Source organism: Botryllus schlosseri, chromosome 6 (genome assembly GCF_051294905.1).
Source record: "Botryllus schlosseri isolate E-star chromosome 6, Bs_hap1, whole genome shotgun sequence".
Lineage (NCBI taxonomy): Eukaryota > Metazoa > Chordata > Ascidiacea > Stolidobranchia > Styelidae > Botryllus > Botryllus schlosseri.
In genome coordinates, this window is record NC_137241.1 from 23,461,837 (window position 1) to 23,481,210 (window position 19,374).

General features: G+C 40.7%; 3 protein-coding genes across 3 annotated transcripts in view; 1 reads left to right on the forward strand and 2 right to left on the reverse strand.

Moving 5' to 3' along the window:
* The window catches only part of LOC145440404 (rab proteins geranylgeranyltransferase component A 1-like), a 266,120-nt gene that overhangs the window by 222,755 nt on the left and 23,991 nt on the right, over positions 1-19,374 (reverse strand). The window lies entirely within an intron of this gene.
* LOC145440427 (dickkopf-related protein 3-like) overlaps positions 1-19,374 on the forward strand; it is an 83,826-nt gene that overhangs the window by 57,538 nt on the left and 6,914 nt on the right. The window lies entirely within an intron of this gene.
* On the reverse strand, positions 74-5,473 carry LOC145440431 (protein rolling stone-like). Its single transcript, XM_080318040.1, has 5 exons — positions 5,022-5,473; positions 4,903-4,972; positions 2,070-2,183; positions 1,772-2,003; positions 74-1,247 (listed from the first exon to the last, which is right to left on the reverse strand). Exons 3-5 carry the CDS (start codon positions 2,148-2,150, stop codon positions 724-726), a joined length of 837 nt encoding a protein of 278 aa, XP_080174166.1. The 5' UTR covers positions 2,151-2,183; positions 4,903-4,972; positions 5,022-5,473; the 3' UTR covers positions 74-723.

A 19,374-nucleotide genomic window follows, 5' to 3' on the forward strand; every position in this document is an offset into this window, starting at 1 on the left:
TGTACATGACGCAAGCTGCAATATCAAGTGTGTGACTAATCAATCATCATACGCAGAATTATACACCACGTGATCGATTCATGCTCGCGTTACGTTGTATTGAATATAAAATTGAAATATCGTCGATTCTTCCTCTATTACAACAATCCGAGGTTCGCAAACATATAATCAAGTTGATCAATTGCCGAAAATGAAAACTGACAATCACTATTAGCAGGTCAATAGTATTACGTGTCGTCAATTGTCGGTCGTTTCATTGGATTGGGACCATCTGCTGTCGGCCGCATTGACCGTATATTCTTAAGAGAAAATGTCTTTCTAACCGACTAATAAGTATCTATTTGATTTCACTGTTTCGTAAAACGCATGTTGTTCATCGTGGTTCATAACTCGCCAGAGGGTGATCGGCACTTCTCCCCAAGAAGCTTACAGCCTATTTTCTAACAATAATGTTGCGAGTAAGGTCAGAATTTGCTGTGGGGCGCTGGAATATTGTTCATCATTGGAACCAGTATGGCAGACACTGACTAACGTTGAGAATCACAGTTTTAGACGTTCGGGTTGAAGTTTGCTTATTATCAACCTGCATGAGTTATTGAGTATTGATCAGTGACTGAATGTCACTAGCCACGATCTCGGTGGATTTTCCTGATGTCTATCACGAATCCGACTCGATACATTTTATCGCAATATGCAACGCAAAATAGAAAGGTACGATAATGTCTACAAATTATATTTATGATCCCTTTCCCCCACGTCCAAGAGTTCCGCGTCAGCTTCAACAACTTCGCTCTTCTCTGATTTGGCCTCGCCGCCACCCACCAGCTCCTTAATCTTCTCTCGAAGTAAATAGACCAAATACGACACGCAATGCAAGACGGGAGTGCCAATCAGTAGAACGCCCAGACATATCCCCACAGACTGCCCCGGGTAATCTTTCCAGTCCAGCACGCCCATGTAAAATTCGGACTGCGTTCCCGATCCGTGGAGTGTGAGAGTGACGATGATGTAGAAAAGTCCAAATGCAGCGCTGTAAATAAAGTGGAGAAGACGAATGGGAATTCCACACATCATCAGATCGATCGTCGCCAACACAGAGTTGATAGCGTGCTGATGAACGACCACTGCCATTGCTGTCGTATCGTCGCTGCTGACAGTACTCCAGTACATAACAGTCACCACATATTGACCCGTGATGGACATTGTTTGCAGCATCCAAGACATCTGATGAAACCACCGAAGTATTCCTGTGGCAGAAATTAATAAGAAACAGTGGTATTCATACGGTTACCAATGCGAAAATATCGATTGAAGCTGTATTTTAGGTGGGTAACGTAATATCGTGCTAACAGCAACTATCCGGAAACCTTGAAAACGATGGACCTGGATCCTACCTGCGTCTCGAAACTTACTTTTGAATGAAATCCTGACATTGTGCATCAATCACCCGACTTCGCGAAGACTAATATTATATAACTGATATTTGGATATGTAGGTCGGTAAGGTACGGGACACACAAAAGACTTGCATAATAAAGAGAATATTCATAGGCGAATGGCTAAGGTCACACGGATAAAATACAAAACAAAATTGTCCCTATGTCGCATATCGGAGTACGATAGCTCGGGAGTGGGGTAAATTCCTAACGTTCATGAGAATAAAAACAGGCCGTCTAGAAGTAGTGTATGCGACAGTGTAATAACATACATAGTTATCTCACCAGCTAGAAGTTGCAAAAAATTAATCAACAATTTTCGATTCGGTACCTTACCTTCGTGATCGGATGTCCCAACATGAGCGCATACAAGACCATACACAGAAACCAAAAACAGGATTCCAAAATTGAATGTCTGCAACCACTCGGCCCAATTCGACAGGAAAGCGACAGCGATAGACTCCGGGTAACTGTAACTGTAGTACATCCTATTCGTCACGGCCCATACCAGACAATAGGTGAAGATGGCCACTCTGTATGCCACGAAAAAGCTCCTCTGATTGAACCACTGCGCATAAATTTTCCAATTGAAACAGTATTCGAGGCTGAGTATGTTAAATGCAGAACACCTTACTTTTGAGCAATAAAACGCTCTTGGAGATATGTCGCAAAATCCGAAATATTCCCTCCGAAATTCCTTCCTAATTTGCAGCATTATAATAATTTATCAACTTCCGGCAACAAAAATCTGAAAAATTTCCGGCATTTCATCTTTTATCGTTTCTTATATAACTACGCCACAAATGACTTCGTTGTACAATTTCTTGTTTGTGAACTGTGGCAAACTCTGATCATGAAGCAATTTATATTTAGTACCTAATAGCGAATTACCCTGCCCCATTGACCCGCAACCTTTTTAGAAGCGTTGCACTATAGACTCAGGACCGTGACTGTCGCACCCCAAACCCCACAATTGGGGGGGGGGGGATGAGATCGAAAGGGGGGGGCAGAATTATTTCGAGAATTAACATAAATTATAGAGAGCTTCTTGGAGGTACAGAACTTCAACATACAATTTAATAGTATATTCATATTGAAATGAACCCGAATATTTTCGGCTGACACTCGTCATGGGTAATCGTCAGCAACTAGTAGAGAATCGGAAAGAACATTGTATATCAACAATCGTATCTCGAAATATGACGTCACCAGAATGAAATGAGATCTCAAATAAGAGAGCGTTCAATATGCTATTCTAAGATGGTATACGAACTCCTTTTGTTGACAAAGCTTGGGCTGATGTATTTTGATAAAGGTGGGGGCGCCTAAATGGCTGGCGCCGAATGTTCCTGTCCTGGCCATTTGAACCCCACACGACAAATGCCATCCCGCAGGGAAAATTATTTACCAATTTCAAATCGTGTGCGTATTTTAGTTTATTACGTTTGGGAGATTTCAATATCTTTTCACATTGCAGAAAAGAGATCACGAAATAACATCATGTAATGAAGTTATTATACCAGCGGGTTCGCCCGATGATGATAGCAATATATATGCAATTCCCGATCATATTGACCAATTCAATCATGAATTATATCAATTTATCGCGCCTAGCGCGTTTAGGCGGCCTATATGTTGTCTCACTAAACACTAAACAGTACAACGAATCTCGCTGATAACTAGCAGCAAAAATGCATAGCCTATTGGGGGACTAGGGGGCGCAGCCCCCCAAAAGTTTTGTTTATTAACCAATGGGGGCCCAAAATCCAGCGTTTTTTGGGGGTGGGTGGGGCTGAGGAAGTGCTGTTTCGGTCCGGAGTAGAGTTATACCGAATAATAAAATGGTCATCATATCTAATATCGGTTTACTTACTTATTAACATAACTACCTAATTTTAATTTCCCTACTAACAAAAATTCAACTGCCCCGCGCGTCGCTGGTCCTCTATAGGCCCATTACATATAAATCGCAGCCTAAGAGAGTTATGTTCATCATGAACCCCTGTGCAGAGAGAGAGAGAGAGAGAGAGAGTCTTTATTTTAATCCAACCAAGATACATAACACACTGCAGTGAAGACGGTACAGAAAATATACATGCACAGTATTCGGTATTAGATAGGAATGATCGATAAGACCGTGAAGGTCATCTAGTCTGATCACACCAGCATCAAACAGGTATACTTGACTCTGAACAGTCTGACTGTAAAAAATGTTAGTTAAAAAAGGAAAATAGAAGAAAAATTAAACGATAGTAGCAAATGATCAATGAAGCAATGTCCGGGCGAGGTATGGGCAACAGTGTAAGTATAACGACAAGAGGTGATCAAGTAGGTCTTCTTTCAATCTATTATAAGGCAATTCACGGATATGTGGTGATAATGCATTCCAGATGATAGGTCTCTAGTAGTCGATAGATCTCTTAGTTAGGTTGCTAGGGTGGGGTAAGTAGATATTTCCTTTTGACGAGGATCTCGTGTAATGGGAGCGGACATTTTTAGCAGGCATGAAAAAGTCATCAAACACAGGTGGCAAACTATTGGAAAAATATTTGTTAATGACTTTGATACTTCGAAGCGATATAGTTCGTCAACTCGCAAAATTCGAACGGTAGTAAGGCCATAGTTTGGTATCGCACGGTTTTGCAGTGTTCGAATTCTGCACAAAAATGTTGTGCATGCATTTCCCCATACTACGATTCCATATTGCAGGTGCACCCTTTCGTGCTGGTGCACCCCATGCAGATTTTCACACACCATGGGGTGCACCGTGCACACCGGTTGAAGCATAGTGCTCTACCTAATAGGGGGTAATAACAATGCTGTGCTACAGTTTAACAGAGCATGATCTGATCTTGTTGGCATACCAATCTGTATGCCGAGATACCGCACATACAATAACATTTCATCGCGCTTAATATGATTGATATCAATACTACATACATAGCATTAATGCCAAAATATCGCGAACCATATATATGGCCATTATACTAACTCAAATGTAGCGAGTTCATGACGACATCAAGTGATAGTTTACTTTCAGTTGTAATCAGAAAATATAACATCGATATTAATCGGTTATAGTTTGCAGTAACTAACGCGATCATAATGCCGCTCGCAGGTCGTAAAACACGACGCGACATTCAGATTTGAGGCTCGCGTTGTATTCCGTAAATGGAACGAGTTACTTAACAGTTAACACCGCATACCAATTCCAAATTCTAATGTTGTTAGAATAATTCCCAAGTCGAATCATATACCACCTGATAAGCTACTGTCTCCAATCGCTACTGTCTCCAATCGCTACTGTTTTTAATGAAATTTCAAGAGGCTAATTATAGCACTATTGACAAGTCGCGGCTAGTCCTCACGTTACTATACTGAGCATATAGTGTAATGATACCATGAACGAGATGCACAAATAAAAGTACTGAATTGAAATCTTAAACATCAACTATTTCAGCACATACCTCGTTTCCTGCACGCGTACACGGTGTATCACAGGATGAATGCCTATTTAGAAAAGCATTTGGAAAAGCCCTGCATTAATTAGGACCCATAATGCTAGAAGAGTACAGCCAAACCATGCCTGATGTAACCTTTTTAGAGGCGTCTGGAATAGGCTCGCTGCTATAATTCTTAACCGCCGTCTCGTAACATGGTGGTTACTAAATAAGTAACAAAGCCCAGCGTTACTATAGTCACAATCGATGCTTTGTTGAATATCACACAGAAAGGTTAAAATGTCTATTATAGTATGGGCCTGGGCCTGTAAAAATTTCGTATAATTTACAAAAGACATCATGCAAATTCGAATGTCATCAGTCAACGCATTAGCTTCCTAGATACAGATATCGATTTTCTACGCATTTGGAAACAACTGTAATTCGTGACAGGTTTTACGGTCGTCTACTATTAAAAGTGCGTCATTGTTTGATACTCGTCTCGACTCGCGTCTATTATATATCATCCTACCAACAGGTCGCTGATATAAGAGTGAAACCTGTATCGAGTGTGACCGTATCGACTACATCGGAATTCGCACCCAATGTACTCATAGTAAAGCTTGTCATCATCAGTGGTTTATTAGCAATTTTATCAGTTCAATACGCCACAAAAATGCGATACAATGAAAAGATAGGAAGGTGTCGAAGCGTTTGAATTTTTTCATGAACATACGAGTAAAATAGAACACTGCTGAGGAGCGACCAGTTATATGCGTTCACAGTTCATCTATCATAATACCCCCTGCCCAACCTTTACCCGACACTATAGGTAAACCCCAAAATCTAATCGCTGCTAACGACAAACATGGCACGACATGACTCAGGTCAATAAGTCTGTCTACGATTGCGCGTATCGTTCGGTGACGTAATCAATCATCTGTCGTCAAGAGCCTACATCGCTGTACTGTACTGTGGGTATGCCCGCACGCTATGGATGAGTCATGAAACGGGGTCTACGATAACCTATAGCAGGAACGTTGTAGCGGAAGCCACACGTACAATATTCAGACGCAGCCAGGTTCCAGGGCCATGAGCGGAATAAGATTTATATTTTCGCAATCAGTGCAGCGGCAGCTTTCGAGTGATACCCGTTTTATCAAATTCAATGCTCGGCAAGCCGGTCAAAAATTACCGTCAAATCGCCTTTAGCCAAATGGAAAGTGTGACGTAGACCGATCACAGTGAGCCGTGATATTTGCTTGTGTCCACATCATATAGGAAAAAACCCGACGAAAGAAAGCACTCACAATGAATGGGAAAGAAATAGTAGAAAGGGCCGTGGCTTCAAAGAGATCAACATCGAAAAAGAACTGTGACATCGGGCACTCTAGGCCGAGGTGGATGTTAGAGTAAGGGATCGCTACTGATGCGTGTCGTTCTACATCCTCCTATCTGTTCATGACATCGCATTGTGTCTTATCGCATTGTACATTGTGGGTGACTTGTTCAGATAAAAATATAACCCAACCATGTTATGTTATGTTATGTTATAGGACACTATGTTTTAACCATAGTGTCCTAAATGGCGTGGACACAGCGAGACTGAACGGCTCACTGCATTTGGATGATGTCATACTTTCAATTTGACCAATGGCAACTTTAGGGCTGTTTTTGATCGGCTTGCCGAGCGCTAAATTCGATAAACCGGGTATCAATGGAAAGCTGCTGCTGTACTTATCACGAAAATATAAATTTCATTAGCATTGCCAGCGAATGTATTTCTGCTTCACATTTGGCCTCCCGAAAAAGTAAATCCCTACCCCTAGTGCACCATGTTCAATTGTTCAGTTGGGTCACGATGACGTTAGGGTTGCAAGGGCCGAATTGCACTTTCAAATTCATATTTTTCCTAACAAAAGATGCGAGAGAGACCTTCAAAACATGTGCAATATATTCGAGTCTAACGCGGCTTCAAAAATATCAACATCGAAAAGAACTGTGACATCGGGCACTCCAGGCCGAGGTGGATGCGGGATTAAAAGGATCGCAACTGCGTGTAGCTCGATATCCTCCTATCTGTTCGTTACATCGCATTATGTCTTATCGCATTGTACATTGTGTGTAACTTGTTCAGATGAAAATTATACCCCAACGATTATTATTATTAACGTGAATCATCTTTGTCGTGGACAGCGGGAGTCAGCCCCCTTTTATACAAAACGCACAGCGTATGAAAAATTAGGCAATACAGAATAATGTAAGTTGGCTGGCAGGTACTTGCTTGCTTGTTAGTTCCTTGTATTGTTTCTTGTCGGAATGCGATTCGCAACAAAAAGTGGTGGTGAGCTTCGACGCCACTTACGCTGACGGCCCGGGATTAATTCTTACGGTTGGAGGTTTACCTGGGTTCCTCTTCCCCCGTGTCGACGGGAAAATACTAGAAACAGACCCGATGAAGAACGTTCTCAAGAAGAAAGCGAATGGAAAGAGAAAGAAAGAGCGTCTAGAATCGACCGCCGGATATGGATTAACATCGGAAACATGTGACATCGGTCACTAGTACGAGGTGGATGCCAGATTAGGAGACCGCAACTGGTCGTTTCGGTATCCTCCTATCTGTTGATTGTATCGCATTGTACATGGTGTACGTCTTGATAGGATAAAAGTAGAATCTGACGATAATTGATTATTGTCTCCTTCACTGAGTTTCTTGGGTTCGAATCAGTTATCCCTTACTACACTATAGTGGGCGAAAGAGTATTGGAATATCTGTTGTCCTAACTAACGTTGAAATATTGTTTACCACGACAAAGAATAAAATTTATATTGTCGCAATCAGTACCGCTGTAGCTTTCGATTGATAACAATTTTATCAAATTTAGCGCTCGGCAAGCCAGTCTAAATATTACACTTAAATTCCTTTGGTCAAATGGAAAGAATGACGGAACCCAATCGCAATGAGCCGTGAGATTTGCTTGTGTCCACACCACTGTAGGACACGATGATGAGATCTATAAAGGTCAATGACCAACTGTTCCGCTTTCCTGGTTTCCCGCTGTTTCAGCACTTTAGGAATCTAGGTTTCCCGTATTTTCCGTCACTTCCGCGTTTTAGGGATCATTTCCGCTATTTCCCGATCCGATTCTGTCTATGTCTTCTATAGAAACAACTTCATAATCGGATCTAGATCCGAGGCCAGGCTCTTGGATTATTCATGACTACGATCCAAAAATTCGGATAAAGTGAACAAAAATATAATGTACATCGAAGAAACGCGGTTGATGCTTTCATGAAATCTGTTAACTCCAGTTTTCACGCGAGAACAGCACTTCGTCAGCTCCCCTCCCAGAAAAAAACACGAGTCTCTGAAGCCCATAGGGTTATCGACTAAACTTCTGGGAGCATCGACTTCCATACCTCCAAATCCTGGCGGGCCTTTTATAATCACTTCTCGAAAGCGTTAGTGTTAGCGTAATGGGAATTAGGTTACATCTGTCGAATTGTCGCGCGAAAAGCGAAAATTAATGTCAAAAATATCGATAATTAAGTACAGTTCAGTTCAATATGATATTAACAATAAAATAATGATTTGTTGCATTTTGCTATTTCGTGACTTCCCGTATGCTATAGAGTCAAAAGATATAAGAAATGCCCAAATGTATCAGACTAACTAAAAGAAAAACTTAATCTTCCGGGAGACGCACACGATTATAAATTGGCATTTCTTCTCCGGAGTATCATTATCTCTTCGGTTGATATTCTGCCGTGCGGCTCACATTGTAAGGACTGGACTATTTGGCGCTGGCCATTTAGTCGACTATGGATAATGAACATTTGGAACTATACATATCGACGGTTTCGGCCAACATGCGGCAGTCATTTTCGGTAAGGGTTTTCTCGCCACCGATCTTTTTGGCAGCGCCCTACGTCGCATATTGTCGCGTATTGAGCGAAACCTCAGCAGATGTTTTAGTATGTCGTGGTGCGGTAATGACGAGCGCCGGAATGCCTATTTCTAGAAATTATGCATATCTGTTTTGGTCGGTACCCATTACAAAATCATTATTATTACTCCCTGATATATCTCAACTTTCGTTTGCTGTATTATGTTGTGTTCCGCAATTATGGCTCATTATAATTGAACACTATTCGACCGTGACAGACGTCGCGCTTCGCTCGTAGTCGCCAGGCTTCACGCTTACGCGGGAGCTTAACGTTGTTTGCTGCATTTCTTTATCCTTTCAGATCATAGTGTGATTGGGGTTATTACCTATTAGCTTGCAATAAAACTGTAGTCACACTCATACTGTGTATTGCGTGGGATTTATTAATGGCGACGAGGACAAATCGGATATAATATCGCAACGCAACGTAACCCCAATGTCGGAACAAGAATCCAAAGCTTCAATCAATCGATTCGATCCAGAACATCATCGCAGCAATGTTCATGACGCATTCTGTGAGTTCGTACGCATGTTTCATTATGAATACGATGCAATGGCCAAAGAACCTCCCGCCGCAGAGCAGGACAAAGAGGACTGGATCGAGCGCCATAAAACAAAAATATTCTTGGGTCGGTTTTCTTCACGAAATTTCCAGAGAGATTTTGAAGATACCGTACCGGAAAACGACCGTAGCACACTTAAATTCAAAGATCTGGTGAATCGTATGAAGTACCGGTATGAGCCAACCCGGAACTATACTCTTGCGAATTACAAGTTTCACCGTCTGTCTCAGGAAATGGATGAGAGCTTCGACGGATTCGTCCACCGCTTGAGGCATGAAGCAAAGGCATGCAAATTTGTATGTGAGAATGCAAACTGCAATGTCTCCGACATTATGATCAGGGATCAAATAATAGTCGGCGTCAAATCAGATCTACAGGGTTGGTGCGATGACATGCAAAATAAGGTCAAAAACATGCAAAATAAGGTCAGTCGCGACATGCAAAATAAGGTCAGTCACATGCAAAATAAGGTCAGTCGCGACATGCAAAATAAGGTCAGTCCGCGCATAAATCCAAATCTATACTTCAATTCCAAATCCAACTCTTTTTCTTATGAAAACGAAATTCAAAATATCTTTCCTGTATATAGTAGCCTCCTTTCAACAGTAAAATTCCTTATCTATATCCTAAGTCTTAAGATGTTTCAATCAAAAGATAATCATGATTATCTTGATTATGAAAGTCAGTCGCATGAAGAATATTATTATCTGTCCGCGCATAAATCAAAATCCATATTTCAATTACAAATCCAACTCTTTCTCTTATCAAAAATAAATTTAAAATATCTTTCCTATATAGTAATTTCATGTTCGAGATTCCTTATCTATATCCTAAAGCTGAAGATGTTTCAACAAAATATAATCAGACGATTATTACCATTACGAGGTGATTGGTCGCATCTAGAATATTAACAGTCCGTGCATAAATCCAAATATTTAATTCAAATCCAACTTTTTTCTTTGCGCCACTGACCTTATTATAGATTATTTTGCTAGCGACTGACCTTATTTTGCATGCGACTGACCTTATTTTGCATGCGACTGACCTTATTTTGCATGTCGCCACTGACCTTATTTTGCATGTGACTGACCTTATTTTGCATGTCGCCACTGACCTTATTTTGCATGTGACTGACCTTATTTTGCATGTGACTGACCTTATTTTGCATGTCGCCACTGACCTTATTTTGCATGTGACTGACCTTATTTTGCATGTCGCCACTGACCTTATTTTGCATGTGACTGACCTTATTTTGCATGTGACTGACCTTATTTTGCATGTCGCCACTGACCTTATTTTGCATGTGACTGACCTTATTTTGCATGTGACTGACCTTATTTTGCATGTGACTGACCTTATTTTGCATGTCGCCACTGACCTTATTTTGCATGTGACTGACCTTATTTTGCATGTCGCCACTGACCTTATTTTGCATGTGACTGACCTTATTTTGCATGTGACTGACCTTATTTTGAATGTCGCCACTGACCTTATTTTGCATGTGACTGACCTTATTTTGCATGTGACTGACCTTATTTTGCATGTCGCCACTGACCTTATTTTGCATGTGACTGACCTTATTTTGCATGTGACTGACCTTATTTTGCATGTCGCCACTGACCTTTTTTTGCATGTGACTGACCTTATTTTGCATGTGACTGACCTTATTTTGCATGTCGCCACTGACCTTATTTTGCATGTGACTGACCTTATTTTGCATGTGACTGACCTTATTTTGCATGTCGCCACTGACCTTATTTTGCATGTGACTGACCTTATTTTGCATGTGACTGACCTTATTTTGCATGTGACTGACCTTATTTTGCATGTGACTGACCTTATTTTGCATGTCGCCACTGACCTTATTTTGCATGTGACTGACCTTATTTTGCATGTGACTGACCTTATTTTGCATGTCGCCACTGACCTTATTTTGCATGTGACTGACCTTATTTTGCATGTGACTGACCTTATTTTGCATGTCGCCACTGACCTTATTTTGCATGTGACTGACCTTATTTTGCATGTGACTGACCTTATTTTGCATGTCGCCACTGACCTTATTTTGCATGTGACTGACCTTATTTTGCATGTGACTGACCTTATTTTGCATGTCGCCACTGACCATATTTTCGTGTGCGGTCAGTGTATGTGTTATGTAACAATGCAGGATCAGCGAAACGTACAATCAGTGAATGACTGGTTGCTCTCACAAGTTACAATGACATATCGTGAAAAAAATGAACATGCACAGAATACATTGATTTAGTCGACACCGTTTACTTGATGACTTGAAATTGACTCGTAAATTTTGCTCCGAGTCACGAGTCAATCCACATTTTTGAAGCGCCGAGTCAAGTCAAGTCAAGTCATTTTTGCAAAGTGACTCGAGTCAAGTCAAGTCATTCGAAAAAGTTGACTCGAGTCTGACTCGAGTCAAGTCATGACTCGAGTCATCCCAACACTGATATTTTGTCGTGTGAACGTAGATAACAGAGTATGAAATGGTACGATGTTTTGGTGCATAAACTCTCTCTCGTGGCTATTCGAGATATGCGTGGGTAATAGCCTACCACGTAGAGACATTGACACATACATTCTATTCATGATTATTGGCTGATTCGGAAGTCCGTGCATTGCCGTAGGTGATTCAATAAAGTTACAAGTCGTGTAGACAGAAACAAAATATATTCGTCAGTGTGATCCATCGAATCCGTGTGCAATAGACAGGCTTCGTGAGTTCGTGGTACGTCAGCCAACAAGGCCGTACGGCGTGGTTACGCCGGTCGTCGAACGCAAGGGAACACGCAGCGAATTGTAAACGCAACCTTCTGGAGTCAGATATATACACAACTATAACAACTAAAGACATTCGCTCTGCGTTATACTAGTATTATTGTTAAGAAAAGTCAATGAAAATCATTCGCTAGTCGCGCCAGGCCGGGTACATAATTTATGATGATGATGATGCACCTCGGGTGGTGCTGGGACCATTATTATCATTCATTTTGCTGCATGGTGTTATTTCTTGAAATCCCATAAGAATTTTTATCAGCCAAATATATTGGTATCGCCAAAACGTATAGCAGAAACTTTTTTCTGAGACGCACACGATTCCAAATTGGCATTTCTGTATGATGCAGATTATTTTTCTCTGTGGTTCGCATATACAGTGTGATGCTCCGATTGCAATGACACCAGTATATTAACTTTGAAAACACATATCGCCCTGAATCACGCAAGAGTGAAGAAAATTGTCACAAAACTTTTGGAGTTGATTGGTAATTGCATGCTGACCGTCAAAAACGGACGATAATTGAATTACGTGTATAAATTCGCAACATTACATAATGCTTCAGCCGCAGGTCCGTCACCTCTTAACTAGCCGCAACTATTGTGCCTGAACAAACTCGCAAGGCGCGTACCCGGCCAGATCGTATTATGCAGCCCGAGGTATTTTTTTAATCTCTCGTACTTTTTTGAATGAGCTGGACTCATATTCGTGGAACCCGAATGGTGATTTAATATTAATGAACCAAATTGAAAGATGAGTCCACAAAGGGAGCATATACAAAGTCGCTCGAGGCTATCCTCGAGATCTTCCGGTTTTTTCCACCAACTGTTTTAGTGGCTCATCACTGAGTTCGAAGCGGCCAATTGTGAGTTAGAAACTTTGCAGTTGAGACGCTTTTAAAGCTCGTAAGTACACGGAGGTATCAGAAAAATGGACTGATAATAGGAACGAAAGTGTTGAAGGTTTGTCGAAACACAATTTTGTCTTTTCCTTATAACAGCCGACGATCTATATAATACAGACTTTTTCAGAATTCAGTTGTACATTTTGTATGATCAATATCAAAAAATGTCCTCTGGAATGTGTCCTATAAGTTGCTTAGGGATATCTAGATATCCCTGGATTTGCTAAATTTAATTTAAAGAAGATATCAGTGTTGGGATGATTCGAGTCATGACTTGACTCGAGTCAACTTTTTCGTATGACTTGACTTGACTTGACTCGGCGCTTCAGAAATGTGGATTGACTCGTGACTCGGAGCAAAATTTACGAGTCAATTTCAAGTCATCAAGTAAACGGTGTCGGTTAAATCTCTGTATCTTTTTTATGTTCGGATTATTCGCGATACGCAACAAACGTATCTCTGTTTCTTAGACGGCTTACATCGCGCAGTGCCCACCTTAGCCGACCTCCTTGTATGAATTGAATGGAACGAATGTAGTTTATGCGTTTATATTCTCACGGATGTGTAGATGGGTAGTGTATTATGCCATATCAATAATGTTTCAACTTCTCGACGCTTCGTATTCGATCCTATATTTTGTCTCAAGTATTTTATTAGCTGCTCTACGTCTGCGTGAGCGATACAACGCCCTTTGGCATGTATATTAGACTTTATACTCGTTATTAATGGAAGATATATGACCAATTCATCTGTCTGTCACAAATCTAGCAAAATGTAATGACTTTGAATCATCACTCATACTTCGAAAAACCAATTTGACTTGAATTGTGACTTGACTCGTGACTTGACTTGAATTCACTCGACTTGACTCGAGTCACCTCCAAATCACGAGTGACTTGACATGACTCAAGTCACCTTTGAAAATCGATTGACTTGACTCGACTCGAGTCAAAATGTGGAATTACTCGAAATGACTCCTGACTCGAAGGTAGTGACTTGATCCCAACACTGGAAGATATACGCATACGCTACTCGTTTAACGCAATTCACGCAAAAAGATAAGCTAATTGCAAAGTTCAATTCGTACAACGTGTCGTTCCGAGAAATATCCGACATTAATTAAATATATAATGTTATAGTAGGCCTATGGCTAAATTATTATAGAAGTACTTGAAGTCAATGCCATTTCGGGGAATCTAGTCTGGCCATTATTGTTTATTATTGCCAATAAGGTAGACTACAGCGATAACGTAATAAATAAGGCCATTTAAAGTCATTAAAGTCATATTTTTTCTATGCATCAGTAAGTCGTGAAATCAATTTTAACGCAAAAACTGCATCCCTGTGAGGTATATTGAAAGTTATAAAGTCATATTTTCCTGGTTGGGTCATAAATCCGTTTCTTCAGTTATATAGTCATATTTTTGAGTTATAAATTCATATCGTAGTATACTTTAAATAAAAAATTCCAATTTGAGCGATGAAGCAATTGAGCACTAAGAAAGTAAGGCAGTTACTCGTTGGGGTAGCTGGTTGAGTGCTGCTCAATATGATGACGGAAGACTTCCACAAGTTCAAGACATATACTCAATGGGAAGATGAAGGAGTTATTGTAAAGAACGACAATAATTCAGTCAACGATCCAAAGTTGACCAGTCAGTTAATAGAAATATGCCTCCACTACAACAATATTTCAAAATTTATACTCTAAATGGAAAGTTGTACGTACATCATCAAAGAGGCTCATGCCGATCTAAATACCCTTGATTTCGAAAAAGATCTGCTTGAGCTCAGAAATTACATGAAGAAGCGATTGGACAAAAACGATGTGAAACAAATTATGGAGCTACAACGACAAGACATTTCGCCAGCGCTGTATGCAAAACTGCAGAAGTGTCAACCTCATCAGCGTCAGTGAAGTCATTTTACGTCCAAATCGTAACTTCAAAGACTCTAACATTCCACACTACATGACACTGTACTACAACAGTGGCTTAAAATAAAAATGGATGTGTATTACTGTTATGTTGCGTATGTTTTACTCCGTAATTCCGTGAGTAAAAATACGCGATTTTCACATAAAGTCATATAAAGTCATATTTTCCAAAAATTAAAGTCATATTATTGATTTTTTAAAGTCATATAAAAATGGCCCTAGTAATAATGAATGACTTTTTGATTTTTCAAGTGGGATATGATCTCTTTTGACATTAATCGTATCTCCGTGTCATTGCCAAGGCCCAAGGTCCTGTGCAACTTACGAATCGCTACCCCGACCTTTAAACTCGTTTGCAATGAGAGAAACGAGTTTTAACTAGTTATTTATTTATAATATGTATTAGTTTATACTGAGATCGTCATCGTGTATTTTTCATTTTTATATCCTTTGATATAAATTTCGAGCCTAATAAATTTATTTTCATCCGCTCAAGACACACAATGCAGTATGCAATACATATGGCACATCCGATATAATGAACGGATAGAAGATTGCTGAAACCCGAAACGATATGCCCTGGCCTAATGCCTGATATGTTCGCTATATATCTTTTGACGCTTCTCCTTGCTCTCTTTATTCACTTTATATTTTGTATTACTTTGTAATCGTCATTCACCAGGTCTTTTTTGAAAAGACGCTGTATATGAACACTGACGTATCATCATGTATGCGACGAGGAGCCCGGACATCAATATACATTATGTGATTATACAATGCCCGTCCGGCCGAAGATGATAGCGGTCTCAAACCACCTCTTTCAACTTCCAATCCATACATAAGAAGCCAACAATTCAGATTTTCTGGCGCCGGCAGTAAAGACATAATGACCTGACGATTTACATCCTGGATCAAGCATTTTTTTCGTAACGGCTGGAAGAGCCCACCGCTGAAACTTTGCTCCCGGTCTTCCCCTATATTTGGATATGAAATTTAAATCATAATGTAGGCATGCAATTTGCAGACAAGCAAAATAGGATTTGGATTTTGAAATGGCCAAAGGAAACAAATTGAACGTTTCAATTTTCCCGAGGACATATACCTGAATTTTCATTCGAATTTTGCAATTTCAATGTTGAAAGTAGGGTAGGTAGCAAAATATATATTTTGATTTCAAGTAGAAAAAAGTTGGATTTGAAATTATGATTTATGCGCGGACTACATGCAGAATAAGGTCAGTCACATGCAAAATAAGGTCAGTCACATGCAAAATAAGGTCAGTGGCGACATGCAAAATAAGGCCAGTGGCGACATGCAGAATAAGGTCAGTCGCATGCAAAATAAAGTCAGTCACATGCAAAATAAGGTCAGTCGCATGTAAAATAAGGTCAGTCACATGCAAAATAAGGTCAGTCACATGCAAAATAAGGTCAGTCACATGCAAAATAAGGTCAGTGGCGACATGCAAAATAAGGTCAGTCACATGCAAAATAAGGTCAGTCACATGCAAAATAAGGTCAGTGGCGACATGCAAAATAAGGTCAGTCACATGCAAAATAAGGTCAGTCACATGCAAAATAAGGTCAGTGGCGACATGCAAAATAAGGTCAGTCACATGCAAAATAAGGTCAGTCACATGCAAAATAAGGTCAGTGGCGACATGCAAAATAAGGTCAGTCACATGCAAAATAAGGTCAGTCACATGCAAAATAAGGTCAGTGGCGACATGCAAAATAAGGTCAGTCACATGCAAAATAAGGTCAGTGGCGACATGCAAAATAAGGTCAGTCACATGCAAAATAAGGTCAGTCACATGCAAAATAAGGTCAGTGGCGACATGCAAAATAAGGTCAGTCACATGCAGAATAAGGTCAGTCACATGCAAAATAAGGTCAGTCGCATGCAAAATAAGGTCAGTCGCTAGCAAAATAATCTATAATAAGGTCAGTGGCGCAAAGAAAAAAGTTGGATTTGAATTAAATATTTGGATTTATACACGGACTGTTAATATTCTAGATGCGACCAATCACCTCGTAATGGTAATAATCGTCTGATTATATTTTGTTGAAACATCTTCAGCTTTAGGATGTAGATAAGGAATCTCGAACATGAAATTACTATATAGGAAAGATATTTTAAATTTATTTTTGATAAGAGAAAGAGTTGGATTTGTAATTGAAATATGGATTTGGATTTATGCGCGGACGGATAATAATATTCTTCATGCGACTGACTTTCATAATCAAGATAATCATGATTATCTTTTGATTGAAACATCTTAAGACTTAGGATATAGATAAGGAATTTTACTGTTGAAAGTAGGCTACTATATACAGGAAAGATATTTTGAATTTCGTTTTCATAAGAAAAAGAGTTGGATTTGGAATTGAAGTATAGATTTGGATTTATGCGCGGACTGACCTTATTTTGCATGTCGCGACTGACCTTATTTTGCATGTGACTGACCTTATTTTGCATGTCGCGACTGACCTTATTTTGCATGTTTTTGACCTTATTTTGCATGTCATCGCACCAACCCTCCTCAATCAGATGACATACGGACAAATGCGCTCAAGAACCAATGGGATCTGAAAGCCTTGGTAGAGAACGGCCGTAAGATAGAAGCGGCTTCACACTCCGCCCAATTGATTAAGACTGAAACTGAGGCTGCAGGAGCGGCTGACATTTGTCGTGTGAAACCCAAACAACGCTATCACAAGCATAAGGGTTCAGGTGCAGATGTACGACGCAAGGGTGGTTGCAAGACATGCTCCTCTAAAATCTGTGAAGGAGGAAAATCGTGTGTGGCAAGAAACATGATATGTCATAAGTGTGGTAAAGAAGGCCACTTCAGAGGATCATCAGCATGCAAAAAGAAAAAACGCGCAAAGGCAAACCGCGTAGAATCAGAAAGTGACGTCAGCAGCTCATCAGATGACGACGCTGATCCATCAAGCGATGCCAGCTCTGATGCGTCGCAAAAGAAAATGCAGAGCAGGAAAAAGAAAGGCATCAAGAGAGTCAACCAATCGCAGCCTTACCGCAAGGTGCGTAAGGTGTCAAAACCAAGATACCGGGTGAAGGTTGCAATGGCAGGAAAACCTGTAAAGGCCTATGCGGACACGGGTGCCGGTTTGAATGTGATGTCGGCAAAGAGGGCAGCAAAGCTTAAACTACGTCTCCGATCCACGAAAACGTACATAAAGCCTTATGGGTCGAAGCCAATCCAATGCAGTGGACGCTACGAAGGATTTGTAACTTTCAAAAGTTCTGTGGTGAGTGCTCGCTTCTATATCGTCCCTGGTAAAGTAGAGACTCTACTTAGTGGGCGATTGTGTGAAAAGCTCGGCATCATCACATTCGATGGCGACAAGGAGACGGAAATGTCTCGCAAAGTGAACAGGGTTGCAAAAGTGGACAAGCTAAAAGCAGATGTGATGAAGGCATATCCATCTGTGTTCACAGGCATAGGAACATTGAAGGATCATGAAGTTTCGTTCTATATCGATCCAGAGGTGCCACCAGTGGCCCAAGCCATACGTCCAATCCCTTTCCATCTGCAGGGCAAGTTTCAGAATCTAATATCACAACTGGAAAGTGATGGAATAATCGAAGAGCACACAGGTCCGGCGCCATGGGTTTCCAATCCTGTGCTTACGCCGAAAAGCGATGGCAGCCTACGCATGACGATCGACCTGAGGCAAGTCAACCAGGCGATCAAGGCTACTAACATTCCTATACCAAGAGTGGAGGAAATCAAAGCAAGGCTGGCAGGCAGCAAAGTATTCAGCAAACTGGACTTTAAATCAGCTTTCCACCAATTGTTGCTGGATGAGCAGTCGAGAGCAGTCACAGTATTCCATGCTGGCCATAGACTCATGCGTTACCGAAAACTCACAATGGGTGCAAAACCAGCATCAGGCGAGCTCACGAGAGCGCTGATCCCGCTCTTTGCTAATATCAAAGGGGCCCATGTCATTCATGATGACGTCATCATATCTGGAGAGACTCCTCAGCAACATGACGTAGCTCTCGAAAAGGTCATGAAACGCATCCAGGACGCTGGAATGACCCTGAACGCGGACAAATGTGTTTTCAAGAAGTCAGAGATACCTTTCTGGGGTATGATAGTGACTAGTAAAGGTATTAAACCAGATCCGGAGAAGGTCAAAGCTCTGGAGGATGCGTCCCGTCCGAAGTCAAAAGAGGAAGTGATGTCATTCTTGTGCTTCGTTCAATCATTTGGGGACTTCATCTCGCATCTCTCAAGCAAAACGAAGCACCTCCGCCAATTGACTCAAAAGCATCAAAGGTTCAGGTGGACATCAGAATGCAGCAAGGAATTTAAAAGCCTA